This window comes from Saprolegnia parasitica, assembly GCF_000151545.1.
Source record: "Saprolegnia parasitica CBS 223.65 unplaced genomic scaffold supercont2.1, whole genome shotgun sequence".
Taxonomy (NCBI): domain Eukaryota; phylum Oomycota; class Saprolegniomycetes; order Saprolegniales; family Saprolegniaceae; genus Saprolegnia; species Saprolegnia parasitica.
This window is the reverse complement of record NW_012156395.1, coordinates 1,212,219-1,232,414: the sequence shown is the minus strand read 5'-3', so window position 1 is coordinate 1,232,414 and position 20,196 is coordinate 1,212,219. Positions and strand designations below refer to the sequence as shown.

The window sequence follows — 20,196 nt, the reverse complement described above, 5'->3', positions numbered from 1 at the left end:
GCCTCAAGACGCTCAGCTTATCGATGAAGTCGCGTTGCGTCGAGGTAATCCTCAACCGTGGTGCCATGACGCACTATTAATGCTAAATACGGCGATCTAATAGATTTTCTTCGTGGATTTCATGCCCCTTGTCTTTTACCGATGTCGCGGTGAGAAATGGCTTTTTTAGACATGGGTTTGGCACACACACAGTTTTACACCGATCGACTTCAAAATTTAAGAGCTGTTGCGCCATCCACTTATCTAAGTCCTGTCAAAGCCATGAGCCGCGCCGAGGTTATATAGTCTTTGTACAAAAATAGTTATAGAGTGTCTTATACCGATGGCGAGCAGTGTACTACGTGATAGGACATTGAGCGCATCCGCGCCGAGCTCGGGGACAATGTGCGAACGCGCGTGCGCCGGGCAATGGAGTCGATCAAGGAGCAACTACCGTCGGCCTTTGACAGCGCTGCGACGACCGCCGTCGGCACGGTGTGCTGCATTGCGTGCAGTCGCCCCGTGCGATTCGACGTCTCGACCGGCGGTACTAGCATGATCGACACGAGCATACGGAACGCTCCTGCCTCTTAGATGTGGTCCGCGAGGTGCCGGGCGACATGCCCCACCACGACGATGAGGTGCGATGTGCCACGAAATGAAAATCTCAAGTTTAGTAGGAGGCAGGAGACCGGGACGATCCGGAATTTGTATACCGCGCCGGCTTTCGAATGCCCGTCAACGACAAGTATTACATGGATGTCGACAAGGTCTAGGGCTGATGTGGCGATCGGTAGGAAAAACATCCTGCCGCTGCTCGTGTCCCCGCGGCTGCCGGCCAAAGGCCGCATTGAGAAGCCCAAAGGCAGACGACTTGTCAAGAAAGATACCAATCGCGTCGACTCGCTCCTCCGAGAGGTCGTGATTATATGCAATAGTTCCTGCGTTCTAATCTTTGGTCCGGATTAGGTCGACGAGTTGGATCAGTCGGCGATGACGATGAGTGATCGACCGACCAAGTCCATGGATAAGAAGGCGATTGAGGCGAGGAGGCCCGTTGCGCCCGCACGGCCCTGATCTGTGTACAAAATAACAACGACCAACATGATCATGTTGTCGCGCACGGATGGGTCATTCATTACCGGTATATGTACCCTTGGATGGTCCTCCCACACATTGCGCATCACGGACCCATCACGGAACTTATCAACCAGAAGAAGAGTTGTGCTCCAGCTACGGAGGTATGCTGTTGCACTAGCCTCTACGCGGGCCATTAAACTCGGCGACTTGCAGTGGAAGAGCATCTGCGGAAGAACCCCTGCATGGAGCGTTCAACACATGCGTTTGACTGGTGACAAGGCAAGTTAAATTGCAGGTTGGATATACTACGCTTCTAGAATTGATATGTAGGATTCGTCAGGCAGAAATCTCTTGGAACTCATCGATCGAGGTTGTCCCCGATACTCCCATAATATTTAGGTAATCACTCGAATCCGTAGTTCTACTGAGTTCTACTCATTTGACCGTCGACTATGCACAACGATTATTCTGGACTGACCCAGTTGAAGCCGAAGCATTGCTCAGCAGTTGCGCTGCACCAGTCGTTTGGTTTGAGCGCGCCCATTGGCGGGCTTAATCCCGGAAGATTTCCGGAGTCGGGCAAGGGCGCGTATTGGCCGAAATCCAACCAATAAAATGCACCTAGGGGTCTCGCTAAAGTACGGTTGTCACTTGGGTTGCCGTTGGCAGCTGGATCTGCCTATTCGCAACGAACTAAATGCACACAGATTTTTAGGACCCCACGCTACGTTGATGTGGTTGCACCTATCCAGGAACGCCGCGCAAGCTAGGTTCATACCCGCGCACAACAAAGATACATGATGACTATAGCCAAAATACAGAAAGGTCCCGCCTGCATCATCGGTGGGCACTTGGGGCGAGGTTAAGTCGCGTGGGATTAGAGTTTTTGTGAAATCGCTCGGACTTCGTGTGAATTTGGTGAAAACAGCGCAGCGCTCGTATCCGACGTCACTTTGCCTTTGGCTGAATCCAAGAAAGATCACAATTATGTCGTCGATTGATGCGCGTCTTGCGGAACTCGGGTACGTCCTCCCGGAGGTGACGACGCCCAAGGGCAACTACAAGCTTGCGGTGCGCTCGGGCAACCAGATCTTCACGGCTGGCCACATCCCGACGAACGCCAACGGCGAGCTCATCACGGGCAAGGTCGGCCAGGACGTCACGATCGAAGCTGCGTACGAGGCTGCGCACTTTGTGGCGCTCTCGCTCCTCGCGACGATCAAGGCGGAGCTCGGCGGCGACCTCAGCAAGGTCAAGCGCATCGTCAAGACGATGGGCTTTGTCAACTGCGTCGATGGCTTTGCGCAACAGGCGTCGGTGATTAACGGCTGCTCCGACACGTTCGCCAAGGTCTTTGGTGACCACGGCGTCGGCGCCCGCTCGGCTGTCGGCACGAACGCGCTCCCGCTCAATGTCCCCGTCGAGATTGAGATCATTGTTGAGATTGAGGCGTAAGCAAAAGCATTTTACATCGCTGTCTTTTTGAACTCGGGATTGCATTGCCTTCCATGGTGGCGCTGGCCACAGGAATGATCCCCCACCGTGCACCATCATGGCGCATGCACGCCTTGGGTGTACCTGTTGGGCTGGTGGGCTACATATTTTCAAGCTATCACTCGGGGGCTCATAAACTGGAGCTGCGACGCGTAGCTGCAGGAGTGGTCTCACAGTAGACAACCGCTCGGGCAAGCGTGCGTCGTGGTGCGCGCCTGTCGCGATCTTCCGGCAGTGTTTGAGGGCGTGGCAGTAACCGCGGGCATCTGGTACGCCCTCTGCCTCGGCCAATGCGTTTTAATGGGCCCCTACCGTGCCACTGGAGCTTGGTCCATTGAAATTCAACTCATTTGCTACAAAAGCAGGTATATTTTAATTCTTTGAATCTCACGTTGGCGTCGGATGTTCTTTATTTTATTAGTAGGACCCCGACGGGGTTTCGAAGCTTTCATTCGTTCGCAAGACTTTTCATTGCGATGCACCCGGAAGGACCTGGCCCGATGGACGAGCTGGACCGCGAGCTCGAGACGCTGCAGCACAAGGCCATGAGCGATGGCTCGGACGAAGACCTCCTCACGGACGTCGGCTTCATGTTTGACGACTGCCTTGAAAAGGTCACGTGCGAGTTCACGTATGGTACGAGCTCCAGCGGCGCGCCGCGCGTCAGCGTCATGCTGAGCTACGTGCAGGACAACCCGGGCTTTGTGCAGTCGGGACACTACGTGTGGCCAGCCGCGCCTGCGCTCTGCGAGTATATGGTGTCGAACTTTGAGTCGCTGCCGCGCGGCAACGTGCTCGAGCTTGGTGCGGGCTGCGGCCTCGCGGGCCTCGTCTTCGCGCAGCTGGACCCGGCGTCGCGCATCATTTTTACGGACCACGATCCCGGCGTCCTCAAGACGATCGAGCACAACGTGACGATGCAAACGCACCGCGCGCAAGCCACGTGCCACACCCAGAGTCTGCGGTGGGGGCCCGAAGGCGCCAACGAGATTGAGGCCATCGAGCGCGTCCAGAGCGGTCAGCGCGCGACCGATCTCATTGTCGGTACGGACGTTATCTACGCGCGCGAGATTGTGAGCTTGCTCTTCTGGACCATCGACCAGCTTCTGGCCTCAAGCGGGCTCTTTCTCATGTGCTCGAGCTTTTGCTACGACGACGAAACCGAGGCCGAGATCGATGTCATGTGCACGCAGTACAAGCTGTCGCGCCGAATCATCTCGTGCGCGCTTCCGACCGGCACGCGCATTCAAGTCTTTACGCGTCAATAGATTTTAACCTCGTCAACGGAAAGTATAGCCACGACTCTACTTTAGTGCTGCGCAAACTGGTACAACTTGTGCTCTTGGATGTACGCGAGCACTTGGGGGAAGAGAAGCCGACGCAGCTCGTCGTCCGACGTTGCAGTCCGCGCCAGCGTCGAGGACGAGTCGTCCAAGATCGGGACACGCACGTACGAGACGCGATCGGTCGTCGGAGTGTCCAGGGCGACGCCTTCGCGGGCAATCACCACGATGCGAACAGCGTCGAGGAGGCGCAGACCTCCTTTCCACTTGCCTTGGATGAGGTCGTTGTACGTGTCGGCGCCGAGCAGGAGCGAAAACTCAACGTCCGGGTGCTGCGCCTGTAAATGCGTCACAATGTCGATCGACCCAATTCGGATCGAACTCGGGTCCACGGTCGTGTCTTCAAGCGCGAGGTCCCACACGTCCTTCTCCGTTTCCTTGACGCACGCTTTGTGCGCTACAAAGACATGAGACATTGGCGCTAGAAGAGGCTGCGTACGCTGGCTCAGCGACTGAAAGGCGAGGCGCAGCAGGTTGCGTCGGTGCTCGAACGGCGCGAGGTTGCGCTTGCTGCTGTAGATGTGCTGGTACACGGGCAGCACCCACACTTGGTCGAACTGCGACGAGAAGAACTCGACGATGCCCGTGTGGCCGCCCATGCCACAGGGCGGGTTCGCCGACGTCCCGTATAGCAGGACGCGCATGTTGTCACTTGTCGCCTTGTCGAAAGTGCAAACAACGAAAATGGCGGCAGCCTTATCCGGATAATCGAGCATGTACGGATACTGAAAATCCACACCGCCGAGCATACACGATTTATGGTGTACAATATTTAGTGTGTATAATTTACGTAAACACAAGCAATAGTGTATCATACAGTATATCCGGTGACTCAAAACTTGCATTTCGGCGGCAAAGGACATGGCGAGCGCCAAGCTGCGACGGGTGTTCCTCCCGACGCTGGACCGGCGCGTGGCCCGTGCGAGCATGCAGATCTACAGCGCGACGGCTATGACCGGTATGTACATCAGCCGCGCCGATATTGAAGAGCAGTGGATTGTCGTATCCAACCCCAGCGCGTACGACATCGACCTCTCGGGCTACACACTAGCCAACGAGAATGGCACGCGCATCTTCCGCTTCCCGCGCCACTACATCATCTTCGCCGGCGAAGAGACTACCGTGTGGTGCACGCCCGGCGCGACGGCTTTTAACCCACGCGCTCTCCGCGAGCCGTACCTGCTCTGGACGCAGCCAAACGGGTCCTTGGCCCACACGCCCTTTTTCAACCACAAGGACGCACAACACGACGTCTTGCTCCTGGACCCGTACTTGTCAGAGGTCGCGTCGCTACAGATCACAGCATCCGGGCACAAGACGTTCCGCGTCCGGCAATGTCGCGCGCCCGCCGACGGCGCTTACGTCTTTGCCCGGTACAGCAACGTCGCGTCGGATGCGTCGTCCTTGGCCCACGTCGTCGCTGTTGTTATCACCCCCGTGGTACGCTCCATCAATGAATGGAGATCTTTGCTCACGGTTTGCTTGCTTGCTTCTAGTTGGAGATGGGTCGCCTCTGGCTCCTCATGACGCTGCTGCTGCAAGTGCATTGGGTTCCGGCCTCGACGGAGCCGCACCTGCTTGTGTACGCATTTGTATGCGATATTGCGGCCCGAGTAGCGAGTCTCTTTCTCCAACACGCCTCGCTGGCCTCGTTCCTCGCGCAAACGTCCATGGGCATTGACCAGCTTCACGTCGTCGTCGTCTACCTCGCCTTGTCGACCGCGTATCCCGCAATATCCATCTTCCGCACGCTCATGACCGCCGAGCTCACGGCGAACTTTGTGGGCCTTCTGGGCGCGGACCGCGTCGCGCAGCAGTCGCGCTGGCACCCGATGCACATGATGCTTGAGGGCGCGATCTACATCCACCCGCTCATCTTTGCGGGGTGCTACCTCGCCAAGGAAAGTCTGGTGTACATGCTCTTCCTCAAGGCGACGCTGCCATCGACTACCATTGCCATGCACGCGCTCATCTATCTCTGCGTGCCGCTCTTCGCCGTGAGCACCGCCATTTCGATCGCGCGCGGCGCCACGGTGGCTCTGCACCTTGCCGACTTGACCTTAGCTCGTCTGCGGTACGGTCCGCCATAAGAGAGTTTGTTGGCGTGTACAACATTCCTTAACAAACCAGAGACAAACCCGATAAGAAAGACCTCGCTTTCGGTCGCAAGGTCGTCGTATTACAAGTATAGAGGCGGTGGGATGGCCGCGGTAGGGAGGGCGCCTAGAAGGCACTGCCTTCGGGGTGCTGCGGAAGGCGCTTGTTGGCAGGCGACGCCATTTCGTTGCGCAGAGAGACCAAGACCTGCTCGATGCCCGAATTGCGGTTCCACGACGCCAGCACACCTACAAGACGCAGCACGTTGAGTACGCAAATATCGCAAGCGTACGTGTGTACCGATACGACGGGGGTCCACGCGGCCGTTTGACTGGTCGACGCACGACATGTTGATGCGGCTTGTAAAATAGACGTCCGGCGGCTGGTTCGGGTAGTGCTCGCCGCAGTGGATCTTCAAGCTGTAAATACGGCCATCATGGCACGTCTAGTGCAAGCATTAGGAATGAGTGGCGAGACGACGCGTACGCCAGCAGGGCCAAGAATCGTGCCGATCCAGCTCGTGAGGAAGATGTCGTCCGCCTGCTCGAGGCCGTAGCTGATGCTCATGTCGCCGTGGCCCTTCTCGGCGCTCTCGAGCTCCTCCAAGAGCTTAAAGTTGCGCGGAACTAGGGCGCATGGCATTAGCACCGACGAGGGAAGCATGGACGGCGGCCTCGGCGCAGGCCGTCGGCGCGGGCAACGTACTGATCACGACTTCGGCTCCAGACTTCGCCATCATCTTCCTGACGTCGCAAATTCGGCTTGTGGCGTTTTTTCTTTGGCGAAGCTGGGGTGTTTTTAATCACACCATCAGACACGGCGATTGGCTATCGCATTGGCTTTTTAGCCAATCAATGAAGTTTCCACGAAGTGCATTCTCTGCAGGCGCGCTTCCGCAACGAGCCTTCGTCTCCCCATGGAAGCAGAGAAGTCCCCGTGACCATTGCAGGCAAAGCTCATGCTTTCGACTCACTTTGTAGTCAGCAATGCCCTCTATAGTATTTATAGGTCCCATCCTGTTGCTTTAACGCGACGAGTTTGGAAGAATTACTCTCTCCGGACGCGATCGCCTCGTGGCGTTGGTACAGGGAGCCCAGAATTGATCGAGTGCGTTCTTCCTGGGATCTAATTTGCCCGATATACGCTTATCGAACGGTGCATATCACTAGGATGACGCAGGGTGAGGCAGTGGGCCCAATGGTGTTTGCTCTGCTTGTAAGCACGTGCCAGCGTTGTCGTTGGCTCGCCACGAAGCGCCTGCCACCCAGACCACAATGTCATCGCTGCTAACTGTGCTCATGGCGCCCGTTGCGCGTTATGCTTTGCTTTTGCCATGTTCGGTTGACTTCTGAAACCGGATGGCTCATTTGACTTGGTGGTTGCAACTGACGCGGTTGAGCCCCGACTAACCGCCAAAGATCGCCATGGGTCCACACGGTAGGCTAATGAACATCGTTCCATCGCCGTCGCCATTGCGATCAGAGACGCATGCGATTCGACGTGCCGTGGATTGCTTGTCATAGCACTAGCGGCCAATCCGTCGACATGATCGCCGACATGGAGACGTCCAGCTCAAGCACGCATTGGTCTTTGTCAAGCTCCAGCGCAACGTACTCAAGATACATGTACACCTTAACATTCCGCGCGAGTTCATTACCCATGAGAGCGTTATTCAGTGCCAAGATCATGACAGACCTTAAGTGTTTTCTCCACATGCGCGATAACTAGGCTAAGAGGAGACAACCATGGAGAGACAAAAACACAGTGGCGCGAGGAAAAACTGTAGCAACGACTACGACGCCGAGCCCAAATCGATTAATGATATCATGAAGCGCGACGTGACATAGCATGTTCGACCATAGCTTGTCAACGACATCCCTCGTTGCTGCCACGTTTTACCTTGTGCACGCGATTCTTGCCATCGCATCCGTACACTGGTAACCACTCTGCCTGCGCGAGGTGTCATTACGCTAGCACCTCTGCCACTCGCTCTCAGATGGCGAATCCGTTAAAGCTGCATCGAGCAATGTGTCAATGGTTTCCCGCCATCGCATCGTCTTCGACGGTCGACTCGCCTTCTCCCTCCCGCTATGGATACCTTCGAGGGCCTTTTTGGCCAATCAAACGCGTCTGCACTGGACAAATTCGATAGAATGTCGGTCGTTTGATGGTATTTTATTGGTTTCGTCGGCCCTCTTGGCAAATAATTTCGAGGTGATCGAACCATTGAACTTTACATTTGTATGCCAAGAATAAAAATGCGCGTTGGATTGTAACTGGCTACGACGACCAGAAAAAAGGAAGAAATATAAATTTTTCCAGTTGGCGATTTTTGACGATAGCCGGAAGCAGCATCATGATGCCAATGGAGACGACGACGACGCACCCTGCCTCGACCAAGGCCGCGGTGAGCACGACGGTCATGACGGCCGCCGAGTACGGCAAGCTGCCGCCTCTGAACCCTGACGACCTCAAGGCGCCGCCGCCGCCGCCGAGCGCAGCGGCCAAGGTCACGAACTCGGACGACGCTATGTCGCTCGGCGAGGTCTGGGAAGAGATCAAGGGCAAGCTCTCGGAGGTCGTTATGGGCTCGTCGGTCTCGGGCATCCTCAGCGTCATCCGCATCTTCAACCTCGTGCTCGCGGGCCTTATGATCACGATCTGTATCCTCGAGATGATCAACAGCCCCAACTTTTCGAGCGCCGTCAGCAACATCATGGCCGTCATCTACACCATGTATGTCCGCATGGTCGGCTGATATGACTCATGTGCGCGTGTGTAGCATGTTTGCGCTCATCTTGGTGGCCTACGAGACGCGTACGCAGTCGTTTGACGAGTTTCTTCGCGCCAACTATGGCTTTATGTACAACCCGTGGGGTCGCTGCTTGTTTTTGGCCATGATCTCGATCTTCCCGTTTGGCATGTTCAGCCCATACGGCTGGATGGTCTCGGTCGCGGGCTTTATCAACGCCTACTTCAACTACTTTGTTATCACGCAGGTACAAGAACGACGTCGAGATATCGCCCTTTGTAGGCTCATTCCTCATATGTAGCACCCTTCGTTCACGCGCGGTGTTCCGGACTACGTCCCGCCCTCGGTCGACACGACGGTCTAGACCTCGGGCTTGAACATTCTATTGGCGTAGTGCTTTCAAGCGCAGCCAAATATCATATTGATTCATTTCCGCTGGATCATTCCTTGAGCGTTGTCCAGACGAGAGGCCACGTCAGTTGCCTCCATACTTGGTTCCGTTGACAAGTGACATGGTGGGCAGACTCAGGCATCTCACTGACGACCGTGGGGTGCATCTTGAGTCAACGAGCCTCGTCCGCGCACGGAGAGTAGGCTTTGCTTCGTAGCCGTTTGTGAGATTGCCCATACCTGTAGTACGCTGTGCATAGAGCTGTAGCACCTCTCGGCTCTGCCAGCCGTGGTCTACTACGCAGTCCTTGACTGCTGCAGATGGCAGCATGGGAGCCACGGGAGCTGCGTTGCCAGCTTGCGTGGAAATAGCCATCCGGATACAGGGTTCGAAATTCGAAGGGTATCTTCAAGCAGGCCAGTCGTCAAGTGCAATCATGAAGACGACGGCGAAGCGCGCGCGGGCGTCACTCGAGGAGCTCGTCAACTACTTCTTCGGGCTCAAGAGCCGCGTTTGCGACGTCCCGATCTCGGTCGACTTTATCATTTGGCGCCAGAACCTCTCGCTCCTCTCGATGCAGTCGGTGCTGCTCAATGGCATGGTAGTCGTACTTTCCACATTCAATTCTTATCGGCTGATGGCCCACGGCATTAGCTCTACCACGAGTACCGCTTCTCGTTCTTTGTGTTTGCGTCCATTTGGGTCGGTCGGTCGTTCCATAACGCGCAGTACAACAAGAAGTTTGGGCCGCGTGGGATCCTCTCGCACCTCGAGAAGCCGATTAGCTTTCTCAAGATGAACTTCATCGTGAGCGTCATGCTCATCGCGTCGTTCATCTGCCTTTTGCGGTCCACGCACGACATGACCAACCTCGCGCTCACGGTCTTGCTGCCGTACGACATCCGCCTCGTCGACCGCACGCAACTCCATGCTGCGTAGGTGCACGTGCAGCGTCGCATTGGATCGCTGGCGCCTCGACCCGCGCTACAAGACGCTTCTTGCACTCCTTTACAGCCTCGAAAGTGCGTATTTTGTCTCGGTGGCGACGCTCGTCTTGGAGCGGGTACGCATCAATCGCGGTGCTTCGAGCTGCTCATCCACAACGCGGTAGAACCCGTACCTGATCTACGACGCACCATCGACGCGCGCCGTCATGTACACGGCAGCCTTCAACAATGTCATGGGCTTCTTTGCCCGGTACACGCGATCTCTCGTCGGTCTCCACCTCTGTACGAAGCCCACTAGGTACTTTATTGAGCACTACACGATCCGGCAAGTCCAAGCCCAAGAACTCCACGGCTGGAAGCAGCTCCGCGATACTGACGATGCGACCGACGCTCCGATGGCGTGGAGCCAAGGGACGTTGTACAAGGAGGCGGCGGTTGTGTCCCATGGCGGCAAGCACTGGATCGCCGTCGGTCGGCTGCATGGCAACATGGCCGAGCCCGGGTCGTGGCGCGACCGAGGGCATGTGCTCTTGTGGCTCAAACCATTCCGACTGCTGACGCTGCTCATGTTTCTGCAAATCTGCCATGTCGTTGTGACTGCCATCTATGCGCTTTGCAGCGATTCGTGGGTCATCATGGGGTGCGAAGGCATCGACAACGTAGTTTTGCTGACTCGCGTCTCATTCTAGGGGCATGGTGTTTGTGAACGCCGATTACATGCAGCTACTCCACTCGATCCGATTTGCTGTGCTTGGCAAGACAGCGCGCAACGTCATGATGACGCGCCAGACGACGGCGGCGTTGCCCGCGACGCTGCAGACCGTCATTGACCCGAACGTGATTGCCAATCAAACGATTAGCCACAGCGGTCTTCCCGCGCTCTAAGAAAACAAGCAAATTTCATGTTACATCTATTACTATCTTGATACTCGACGATCTTTTGGCGCAGCTACGCTCCCTCGTGCTCTAACGCAGCGAGATGGTCGGTCTTGACTTGGGCGCAGCAGGCCTTGTATGCATCGAGCTCCAACTTGCAGCGCTTCTCTTGGTAGTTGTTGCGCGCGAGACACCACTGGATCGCGCATGCCTTCTTCTGGCACGATGCTTGGAAGAGCGCGTCCCAGTTGACGTTGGCATCGCCTCGCGTCCCCTTGTGCACCTCGTCCATCTTCGGCCGGCTTCGCGAAATTGCACTTCCTCCGAAACTCAATGCAGCATATCTATATGTTTTCAAAGGCTCTTCCGGCGTCGAATGCGATTGGCCGAGAGGTGGTGGCGGTTTCAGCGACCTTTCGAGTCCAGCACCGCGCGTGACTCAAGCCGACACCAAGGCAGTCGCTTGCTCGGATGCATCAAGGTGTGCTACCTGCAGTCTGGGGTAGCTAGGTTGCGTGTGGCGCAAAGTTCGTCGATTTGATCGAGGCGTCAAAATCTACGTTCTCGTTGCACCAGCTCACAATCAGCGAACATGTTTGTCAACATTGAATCGTCTCAACGTCGTCAGACATTAACATGATCACTTGACTCCGAACTTGATGAATTGCGAAATCGCTTGACGTACTTGGCCTTGAGCTGCCCCAGAATATTGGCGTCGTCAGCGGTGTGCGTCTGAAGCGCCAGCTGGAGCAGCACGTAGTCGGCGAAAAGATCATTCTGCACGTCGTGCGCGCGAGCGAGGCTCTCCACGGCGCGCACCAGGGACGGTTCTGTGTCCGCCTTGCGCTTGGCTTGCTTGTGACGCTGAGCCTCAGTCGCTACATCCTCTTGGTCGTCACTACCTTCGTCGTGCTCGTTGCTTGCGTCTTCTTGCTCGCGATTCGTGTCACTGCTTTCTTGTCCTGACAGCACTTTGCTGTGACTTGCCTTGCCATAGCGCCATTTCTTGCATCCACGCAGCTCCAGCCACGTCTTTTCGTATTGGAACGGCTCGTGCTCGAGCGACACATGCAGCGCACGCGCGTCCTTGAGGTACTCGTCGTCGGTCTTGCGCTCGGTGGAGCAACTTTGCACTTGATCGACGCAGTCTGCAAACTTGTGCGATAGCCGGTTGAGGATGCTCCAGCGGTTCTTGATCGCTTGCTGCGTCCGCGCGCTGGAGCTTCCTGCGGTCCAATGCGTGTGGACATTAGCCCAAAAGGTGTCAGTCGACGCGTCTTCGCCCTTGACAGAGTCGTCCTCGGCGACGTGGACCCACGACCGAGCCAGTTGAACGTCCTCGGCCGACGACCACTTGGTTCCTTTGCCCATGGCCTTTTAACAACTGGACGCCAAGAACAGCCGATTAGAAACGTGCGGCGGCGAATAGTGTGCAACTCGTAAATAGAGTGCTAAAATAGAAACGCGTGCCGTGAAATACTGTTTGGCGTTGCCAATGGACCCATTATGGAGTCAAGTGTCTGTGCTTCAAAGGACGGCCCTCCGACGAGGTCGTCGTACGTTCAAGTGGTTGTTAAAAGCGCGTGCTGCGTTTAGCTGTGGTCTTCGACTGTATACGACGTCAAGCTGAAGACCGTCGGCCCCGTGGCGTTGATCTTGTGCTCGGGCTGGTGCAGCACAATCGCATTGACGTGGCCCGCATCTTGCTTCTACGAACAACTCGATGAGACACGTGGCAAAGAGTATCGACGTACGTGGACTTTGGACGAGGACACGACGCAGCCACACTCGACGACCTCGGCGCCGAGCTGCTGCATGAGCTGGCACGTGACCAGCAGCGTGTTGCCCTATGCACAGCGCGAGGATGTGAGCAATGTCGCCAGAGCACGCTATGGTACCGTGGCGACGAGATCATCGATGAGGACGACGCGGCTGCCCTTGGGGATTGCGTCGTCATGCACTTCGAAGCGACCGTGGTAAAAGCCCGACGTGTAGTCGATCCCAATGACGTGGCCCGGCAGCTTGCGCGCGCGGCGAACGGGCACGAATGCGCCTACACACATGCTCATCCAGGACGGGCTCGCAGGAGGTTGTATCGTACACTTCAATGCGAGCGCGAGCGGCGCCCCAAAGATGAAGCCGCGCGACTCGCAGCTCACAACATGCGTGATACCCTTGTCCTTGTAGCGCTGGAGAAAGGCGTCGATCGTGATCTGGAAGGCCTCGGGGTCGAGCACGAGCGTCGTCACGTCCCTAGCCATCGCCTGAGCCAAGGCGCCTCCTGCCCAGCGTACCAGAAGTCCGAGCCGGGCTTGGGAAAGTCCGGGATCGTGCGGATCTTGGTCTTGAGGTAGTTGGAGAGCGCTTCGGGGTCGGCGAGGAGCGCGGCCGTCGATGCCATGTTGCAGCGTTGGTGCCAATGCAAAAATCCAGAAAACTGTGGGAATGCATTCACGCGCCGGTATTCAAAGATACAGGTTTGCCGTTTCCGACAGCATGAATGTCGTTCACGCTGCGAGGGTAGGTCAAGACAGCACAGTCGTGGACCTCCTGCAGCAGCGACGCCGTGGTCACCAGGGTGCTTGTAGCAGCAGCAGCAGAATCCGATGCCAGTTGAAATGAGTCCTTCGATGCTCGGCGTGCGTCGTTATCCGGATGCGATCTTTTGTCGAAGGATGCGCACTTTCTAATATTCGGATGGGCGTCGGTGACGTCTCTGGCCGCGTCGCGCTCATCACGGGCATCACGGGCCAAGACGGGAGCTACCTCGCGGAGCTGCTCCTCTCCAAGGGCTACACCGTCCACGGGCTCATCCGGCGCAGCAGCTCGTTCAACACGGGCCGTATCGATCATTTGTACAAGGACCCGCACCTCCAGGGCGTGCGGCTCTACTTGCATTACGGCGACTTGGCCGACGCCGGGAACCTCTGCGCGCTTCTAGCGCGCATCCAACCCCACGAGGTGTACAACCTCGGGGCCATGTCCCACGTCCGCGTCTCGTTCGAGATGCCAGAGTACACGGCCGACGTCGACGGCGTCGGCACTCTCCGACTTCTCAATGCGATCCGATCGTGCGGCCGCGCCGACACGCGGTACGCAGTTGACAACAACTTCTCTTCTCTGGCTCAGTGTCGAGTAGCTTTTACCAAGCGTCGACGTCCGAGCTCTACGGCAAGGTGGTCGCGACACCGCAGAACGAAGCGACACCGTTCTACCCGCGGTCCCCGTACGCGATCGCCAAGCAGTTTGCCTACTGGACCGTCGTCAACTACCGCGAGGCGTACGGGCTTTTTGGCGTCAATGGCATCCTCTTCAACCACGAAAGCCCACGGCGCGGCCCCACCTTTGTCACACGCAAGGTGCTACATCGCTCGTCATCTATCGATCGTTCAAGTCGAGTGCGTAGATCACGCGGGGCGTCGCACGCATCGCGGCAGGACTCGAGTCGTGCTTGTACATGGGCAACCTCGACGCGCGCCGTGACTGGGGCCACGCACGGGACTACGTCGATTGCATGTGGCGCATGCTCCAAGCCAATGCGCCAGAGGTACACTACTATCAATCTATCAATCTATATATCTGGTAGGATCTTCGAGCGTGGTCGTGTAGGACTATGTCGTTGCGACGGGCGAGTGCCACAGCGTGCGCGAGTTTCTCGAGCTTGCGTTTGCATACGTGAGTTTGCCGCTGACGTGGCGCGGCGAGCGCGGCAGCGTCGACGAGGTCGGAGTCCTCGTCAACGCCCCCGGCACCGTCGTCGTGCAAATCGACCGCAAGTATTTTCGTCCCACCGAAGTCGACTTGCTCTGCGGCGACGCCAGGAAGGCGCGCGACTGCCTCGGGTGGACACCAAGCATCAAGTTCGTCGACCTCGTACGCGAGATGGTCGACGCGGACGTCGCGCTCCTTCGGTCCGCCTCGGTGTCGTTTTAACATTTTGAACAAGAGATTTACTAGTACTAGTATGAATTTGCAGCAGCAGCATTGCAATCGACTCGAGCTGGTGAAGCGATAGAAAGGAGCAGGAAGGACATGGTGCTGTGTGTCCGAGAGACAGACAGAAACAATTGCGGGCAAACCAGTCAGAGGCGTGATAATAGCCCTCGAAAGAGTCATCGCACTGCACAGGACTTGGTATTCCTTCTCACGCCCAGTCATTGTCACGAATCGAGCCAAAAAGCAAGTCCTGCGACATGGCCAATTTTAAACTTGATTGTAGTATACATTTCTACACAGCATCAGGGTTTCCACAAAACTCCGGTGATTCTTCGGTTATTCAACGCACGACTACCAATGCGAACGCATGACGAAGTAGCGCCGACGAGGTACCCGGCGTCCGTCAAGCCAGCCACCAAAAGAGTCACGATTTGGGGGTAGCCGCAGACGCCGATTTGGACGACCTTGGAGTCGTGGAGGTGCTCGTGCATGTAGGCCTTGAGCGGCCGGACCAACTGCGCGCACGCAGCATCTTCGTAGAAATTGCCGAGCGCATCGCACCCCTCTTCATAGTTGCGGTCGTAAAGTAGACGTTGCACCGATCGTGCGACGAGCACGTGCCGGCATGGACGCGGTGGAGCACGCAAAATCGACCCCAGTCCTACGGATCGGACACGGACTCGTTCGCTTCATAATTGTCGTCTTCTATGAGCGTCGCCAGGCGCTCGGGTAAGGTACACTGGTGAAATCACTCAGTGTCAATGTTGAGCCAATGCGCCATAAGACTGTTGCCGAGACCTAGTTCAACAGCAGATGTGTGAGCCTCACACCCATCCATGTGTGTCGCTCGTACGCGTGTTGTTTTTCGAGTAGACGAGTCCGTCGTCGTCAAAGATAGCGGCCACATCTGACCGCCCCCACGTCGTCTTGCCAATGAGCACGCCGTGCTTGAAGAGAATCGGCTGGAGGTAGTAGTACTATTGGGCGGATATCTCATTGGTATAGTCCCCAAACTCGGGCTTGAGGCGCTCGAGCCATGCCCCGATGCGCTTACGGTGTCGCAGTGCCGTGTACAGCGCGCGACATCACTGGCCGTAGCCGCCGCCACCAAGTGCTCGCGGTAGCGCGAATCGTCATCATCATTGGGCACCGGCACCGGCCCGAGGTACCCGTTGTTGACAAGGCGTTTGTGCAGCGACGTCACAATGTACTTTTGGTCGGACGATGCGCACTCGCTGAGGCCGATCCAATCTGCATCGACCAAGTCCAGATCCAGGACCGAGTACAAGTCGGGGCAGAGGTGCACGCAGTGGTCCGAGTTGCTCGCAATGAGCTGAAGAAGCGGCGGCGACGTCAATACCGCCATCGCTACGTCCTCGATGCGGCATGCACGCTTCTTCTTGCTGTGATTTCCCATGAGGTGTACCGTCACCAAATACAATAATGCGGCAATGGAATCGCTCGCTCCAAGGGACGGAATGAAGATGATACTTGAGTGATGGTTGGCAGACTTCAACACTGCTAGGGACAGGACACAAACCATCCATTCCCATTTCATGGCCTGGACTATACAAATGGGTGTCGACACAGCTGATGTCCATGGCTGATGTCGAGGCCATATCACGTTCACAGACCAGTGACACCCTACGCACTTCACTTCCCACGACACGTGCTGCCCCACGACGGCAGTCGTGAATCCTTCAAGGTCTCAACTTGATATCAACGTTTTGATCCAAAATTTGTCGATTTGGTAATAGAAATAGTAAATTCGCTGGTGATGTGGTTTCCAATGTGTTCCTATACAGAGTCTATGGCCGAAGGACGCCATGGATGTACTTGCCGGCGCCAAGCGTGGGCTCCTCGCGTCACGACTTGGCGCTCTCCCGCGCTCCTGTGCCGAGCTGACACCTTGCTTTCACGCGCTTGTAGTCGTCTTTCTTGACAAACGAGAGCGCGACGGGGCCCTGGACGCTCTCAAAGATGCGCTTGACCTCGATCAGCTCCTTGTCGTCGGCCGAGAGGCCGTTGATGGCCATGAGCACGTCGCCAATGTCAACGCCGCCGCACGCCGCCGCCTGCGACCGCTCGAGCACGCGGTTGACGACGACCACGTGGTCTTCGACTGCAAACTCGAAGCCGAGGGGCGCGTCGCCGTCGAGCTCGAGCTCCTGCAGTACGACGAGCGACTGTACGTACTCGATCGCGATCTCGAGGCACGTGACAAAGTACGCCGTCTCGCCTTGGTTGGCCATCGGCGTGAACGCGACGAGGAGGTCCTTGAGCGTCAAAATGTCTTCAATGTGGCACTGCACGACCACATAAATGAACGCCGGAATGAACGCGTCGGCGCTCATGGCGCCCTCCACCAAGTGCTCGGCGGCCGCGACAGCATAAATGGTCTTGCACGCTTGCACGAGTTTGGCGCGCTTGGTGTACGGCAGCGAGCACGCGTCGATTTCGTTCATGACGGCGACCGCGGCGGCGTACCCGGTCGGTGACACGGCCGTGATGCCAAAGTACACTTGTTTCTTGGCGCGTAAGAGCTCGAGCCGGTCTTGGAGAAACCGAACGTCCTTCTTCGTTTTGGTCATGAGCGACGTGTATACGATGCGGTGCAGCGGGTAAAAGACGCGCTCCTCGACTTGCTCGGAAATGATTTGTGCAATGAGTTCAAAGCTGCCGTCGTCGTGCGTGCTGTTGTTGGCATTCTCGTCGATGCCTGCGATCGCCCGGAACTCGTGCATGCGTGTCTGGATCATGTACTCGGTGAGCCCTTCGATAAAGTGCCGGATTGCGTCGAGGTGCATCGTCTTGGCCGACGTGTCTTTTAGAAATTTGGTGCTACCACGTATGTCATTTTTAAGGACCGGAAAAAGAAGGTACCTAGTCGTGCCCTCGGGCGAGTAGGGCGAGATCAGGATGAGCTGGGCCTCGCGCGCAATCTCGCGCGCAATGTCCACCTTGGACTGGGCCTCAGCGCCCACAACAACGTCCGAGTCAGTGTCGCTCATGCTGCTGCCAACGGACAGCGTCGGCGACGGGTGGTCGTCGATGATCGCGTCGCAGTCGAGCACGTCGTGCAGTTGGTTGTTGCTGCTGCTGCTGTGACGGCGCTTGTGCTGGTGGTGGCCGTCAATGGCCGCCGAGAGCGATGCGACCCAGATCATCAGATCTTCTTGCGAGTCGGCAAACACCGTGAGGACTCGGGACCGCTTCGCCGATGTGTTTTCGGTGATGCAAAAGCTGTGGCGCTCGCCCGTCTTGCGCGTATCAAAGAGGGCGACCGACGTGTTTGGGCCAATGCCGACGCTGCCTTTGGCTTTGACGACGTCGGGGCCGCGGTAGTACGTCAGCGCGCCGGATGTCAAGCGAAAGTAGCGCCGCTTGACCGACTTCATAAACTGACCTTGCTTGCGGAGCCAGCCGGCGTGCAAGAGCACATCGTTGTTGTCATGTGCCGAAGAGGTCGAAGACGCCGCCGGCCGCGCGGCCAGCAGCGTCACGTTGCTGCAATCGGCGAGCTTGCGGAGCCAGAGGTCGCGGTCGGCGTCGCAGGACGCGTACAACAACATTTCGTACGAGCCCTGGCGCAGTGTGAACCCATGGTTTGCGAGCTCACACGCCGACGTGGGCTTGCGCAAGTCAAATTTGCCAAGGACGTTGGCCGGCGCCGACTGATGCGAGTCGTGGTACACGAGCTCATGGCCCACGAGGCAAAAGAGTCGGCGCTTAAAGCTCCAGTTGCGATGTCCGCGCTTGATGAGCCAGCCAGAGTGATGCACGATCGGCTTGTATTCGTCTTTGATGACGGGCGCTGGCGTCGATGTGGCAGGAATCGAAAGGAGCGTGTGGGCGGCGTCGCTCCAGTCATCGTCGTCGTCGTCATCGACGTCGTGCGGCTGCTGCCACTCGGTCAGCGTCACGCGCTCCGTGTCGAGATGGCGCACAGACGCTTGCCGCTTGATGTCGAGCTTCTCTTGGAGGTGGATCGCGCGGAGGCTCGCCGTGCGCACCGACTCGACCGTGCGCTTCTTCCACTGGATGAGGTCCCTATAGTAATAGCATGAGCACGATAGACGAGAGTGAAGCAGCCTACGCATCAATGCTGGCAAAGCGCACGACCTGGCGAAAGGAGCGCGAGCTCGCAATGTCGAGCAGCGTCCGGCGCTGGCGCTCGCTGTTGCTGCGCCGTCGCTGGAGGTTGAAGATGGCGTCGAGCGGGTCGCAGGTCGACGGCGGCGGTTCGAGGAGCGCGTCCATGGGCACGGAAGGCAGCGACGTCATGCACGGGTCGGGAGAGGACCAACCGTGTCACGGGCGCGACGGTTGCCACTGTATAAAATGGACCAGAAGCCGACACTTCCCAAACGCATCCGGATACCGTATCCGACAATTCGAAGGGCTGCGATTGGTGGAGTGTAACCAATGAGCGGCGAAGAATCAACCATGAGCTGGCAGTCCCAAGGGTACATAATAACCTTGCATGATCCCATAAACCAGCGCGCTCCTAACGGGCCCGTGGCGCACACCACACTGGCTGACGCAACTACCCGAAGCGGCCGCGATCATCGACGAGTGCTTGGACACGTTCTTCGACTCGGTCTCGATCGGTCCGGCCGTGCCCCGCTTTTACGACAGCATGGTCAACGACATGCGCACCCAGCTCCGCCTACTGCACCGGGACCGCGTCGCCGCAGACACAGCCCCCCGACGCGAGCTCGAGCGTGAGCTCGCCGTCGCGCTGGCGGACCTGAACCGCCACCCGTGCCAAGCCATCATCGAAGCCATCCTCGACATCAAGCGGCGTCTCGAAGAACACAATGCCCAAGTTCAAGAGCACAAGACGGAAGCGGCGGTGAAACGCCACCTCGCAGAAGCCACCCGATGCATCAAGTACCACTTGAGGTCTCCGTCGATCAAGAAGCTGGGACCGGACTCGATCCACCAGATGCGCGACGCCACCGGTCAGGCTCGCACCACGCCGCGGGAGATCTCGCAGGTCCTACATGGGTTCTACACGTCGCTCTACGCCACAGAAGAAGGACCGGACGCCCACGAGGTCGACCAGTTCCTGGACTCCAGATCAAGACACGCCTCCCGACCGACATGGCCCAGCGCCTCGGGGCGCCGGTATTGGCCTCGGAGCTCTACGAATGCATCCAGCAAGCAGCGCGCCGCAAGTCGCCTGGCCCGAACGCGCTGCCGTACGAAATCCTCAAACTGGCGCCGGCCAAGTGGGCCAGCGCGCTCGAGCTCGTGTTCAACCACGCGCTCTTCGACCAGACAACGCTCACGCCGAAC

At 57.4% G+C, this 20,196-nt stretch overlaps 11 protein-coding genes across 11 annotated transcripts; 6 read left to right on the top strand and 5 right to left on the bottom strand.

Moving 5' to 3' along the window:
• Positions 1–2,046: 2,046 nt before the first annotated feature.
• SPRG_18813 (hypothetical protein) lies at positions 2,047–2,514 on the top strand (the record flags this gene model as incomplete). Its single annotated transcript, XM_012338640.1, has 1 exon — positions 2,047–2,514. The coding sequence occupies one exon, from the start codon at positions 2,047–2,049 to the stop codon at positions 2,512–2,514; it is 468 nt and encodes a 155-aa protein (XP_012194030.1).
• A 515-nt stretch (positions 2,515–3,029) lies between these two features.
• On the top strand, positions 3,030–3,821 carry SPRG_22052 (hypothetical protein; the record flags this gene model as incomplete). Its single annotated transcript, XM_012338741.1, has 1 exon — positions 3,030–3,821. One exon carries the CDS (start codon positions 3,030–3,032, stop codon positions 3,819–3,821), a length of 792 nt encoding a protein of 263 aa, XP_012194131.1.
• Positions 3,822–3,862: 41 nt separating this feature from the next.
• SPRG_18812 (hypothetical protein) lies at positions 3,863–4,540 on the bottom strand (the record flags this gene model as incomplete). The annotated part of the gene is made up of 2 exons (XM_012338639.1): positions 3,863–4,293; positions 4,336–4,540. The coding sequence occupies 2 exons, from the start codon at positions 4,538–4,540 to the stop codon at positions 3,863–3,865; spliced, it is 636 nt and encodes a 211-aa protein (XP_012194029.1).
• Positions 4,541–4,757: 217 nt separating this feature from the next.
• On the top strand, positions 4,758–5,986 carry SPRG_18811 (hypothetical protein; the record flags this gene model as incomplete). Its single annotated transcript, XM_012338638.1, has 2 exons — positions 4,758–5,336; positions 5,393–5,986. The coding sequence occupies 2 exons, from the start codon at positions 4,758–4,760 to the stop codon at positions 5,984–5,986; spliced, it is 1,173 nt and encodes a 390-aa protein (XP_012194028.1).
• Positions 5,987–6,034: 48 nt separating this feature from the next.
• Positions 6,035–6,773, bottom strand: SPRG_00487 (hypothetical protein). The gene is made up of 4 exons (XM_012338581.1): positions 6,699–6,773; positions 6,480–6,619; positions 6,294–6,438; positions 6,035–6,241 (listed from the first exon to the last, which is right to left on the bottom strand). The coding sequence occupies exons 1-4, from the start codon at positions 6,730–6,732 to the stop codon at positions 6,120–6,122; spliced, it is 441 nt and encodes a 146-aa protein (XP_012193971.1). The 5' UTR covers positions 6,733–6,773; the 3' UTR covers positions 6,035–6,119.
• A 1,585-nt stretch (positions 6,774–8,358) lies between these two features.
• Positions 8,359–9,109, top strand: SPRG_18810 (hypothetical protein; the record flags this gene model as incomplete). The annotated part of the gene is made up of 3 exons (XM_012338637.1): positions 8,359–8,729; positions 8,776–8,992; positions 9,047–9,109. The coding sequence occupies 3 exons, from the start codon at positions 8,359–8,361 to the stop codon at positions 9,107–9,109; spliced, it is 651 nt and encodes a 216-aa protein (XP_012194027.1).
• Positions 9,110–9,572: 463 nt separating this feature from the next.
• On the top strand, positions 9,573–10,968 carry SPRG_18809 (hypothetical protein; the record flags this gene model as incomplete). The annotated part of the gene is made up of 6 exons (XM_012338636.1): positions 9,573–9,737; positions 9,791–10,029; positions 10,076–10,199; positions 10,248–10,333; positions 10,382–10,723; positions 10,773–10,968. 6 exons carry the CDS (start codon positions 9,573–9,575, stop codon positions 10,966–10,968), a joined length of 1,152 nt encoding a protein of 383 aa, XP_012194026.1.
• Positions 10,969–11,032: 64 nt separating this feature from the next.
• On the bottom strand, positions 11,033–12,330 carry SPRG_18808 (hypothetical protein; the record flags this gene model as incomplete). The annotated part of the gene is made up of 2 exons (XM_012338635.1): positions 11,033–11,261; positions 11,645–12,330. The coding sequence occupies 2 exons, from the start codon at positions 12,328–12,330 to the stop codon at positions 11,033–11,035; spliced, it is 915 nt and encodes a 304-aa protein (XP_012194025.1).
• Positions 12,331–12,428: 98 nt separating this feature from the next.
• Positions 12,429–13,572, bottom strand: SPRG_00486 (hypothetical protein). The gene is made up of 5 exons (XM_012338580.1): positions 13,254–13,572; positions 13,061–13,212; positions 12,858–13,012; positions 12,714–12,806; positions 12,429–12,668 (listed from the first exon to the last, which is right to left on the bottom strand). The coding sequence occupies exons 1-5, from the start codon at positions 13,358–13,360 to the stop codon at positions 12,552–12,554; spliced, it is 624 nt and encodes a 207-aa protein (XP_012193970.1). The 5' UTR covers positions 13,361–13,572; the 3' UTR covers positions 12,429–12,551.
• An 83-nt stretch (positions 13,573–13,655) lies between these two features.
• On the top strand, positions 13,656–14,892 carry SPRG_00485 (GDP-mannose 4,6 dehydratase; the record flags this gene model as incomplete). Its single annotated transcript, XM_012338579.1, has 4 exons — positions 13,656–14,051; positions 14,099–14,318; positions 14,366–14,506; positions 14,569–14,892. Coding segments are annotated over 4 exons (1,081 nt in total), but the record flags the coding sequence as incomplete, so codon positions are not given.
• A 1,868-nt stretch (positions 14,893–16,760) lies between these two features.
• SPRG_18807 (hypothetical protein) lies at positions 16,761–19,179 on the bottom strand (the record flags this gene model as incomplete). The annotated part of the gene is made up of 3 exons (XM_012338634.1): positions 16,761–17,736; positions 17,779–18,945; positions 18,992–19,179. The coding sequence occupies 3 exons, from the start codon at positions 19,177–19,179 to the stop codon at positions 16,761–16,763; spliced, it is 2,331 nt and encodes a 776-aa protein (XP_012194024.1).
• Positions 19,180–20,196: the final 1,017 nt, after the last annotated feature.

Bases quoted from the DNA above. Each gene is read 5' to 3' on its own strand.
- SPRG_00487 (XM_012338581.1), bottom strand. From the start codon at position 6,732: ATGATGGCGAAGTCTGGAGCCGAAGTCGTGATCA. The intron at 6,439-6,479 runs GTACGCGTCGTC...TGCTTGCACTAG, and splicing joins CGATTCTTGGCCCTGCTGGC to ACGTGCCATGATGGCCGTAT. The intron at 6,242-6,293 runs GTACACACGTAC...TGCGTCTTGTAG, and splicing joins CGTGGACCCCCGTCGTATCG to GTGTGCTGGCGTCGTGGAAC.
- SPRG_00486 (XM_012338580.1), bottom strand. From the start codon at position 13,360: ATGGCATCGACGGCCGCGCTCCTCGCCGACCCCGAAGCGCTCTCCAAC. The intron at 13,013-13,060 runs GTACGATACAAC...GCATGTGTGTAG, and splicing joins GCTCGCGCTCGCATTGAAGT to GCGCATTCGTGCCCGTTCGC. The intron at 12,807-12,857 runs GTACCATAGCGT...CGCTGTGCATAG, and splicing joins TCGATGATCTCGTCGCCACG to GGCAACACGCTGCTGGTCAC.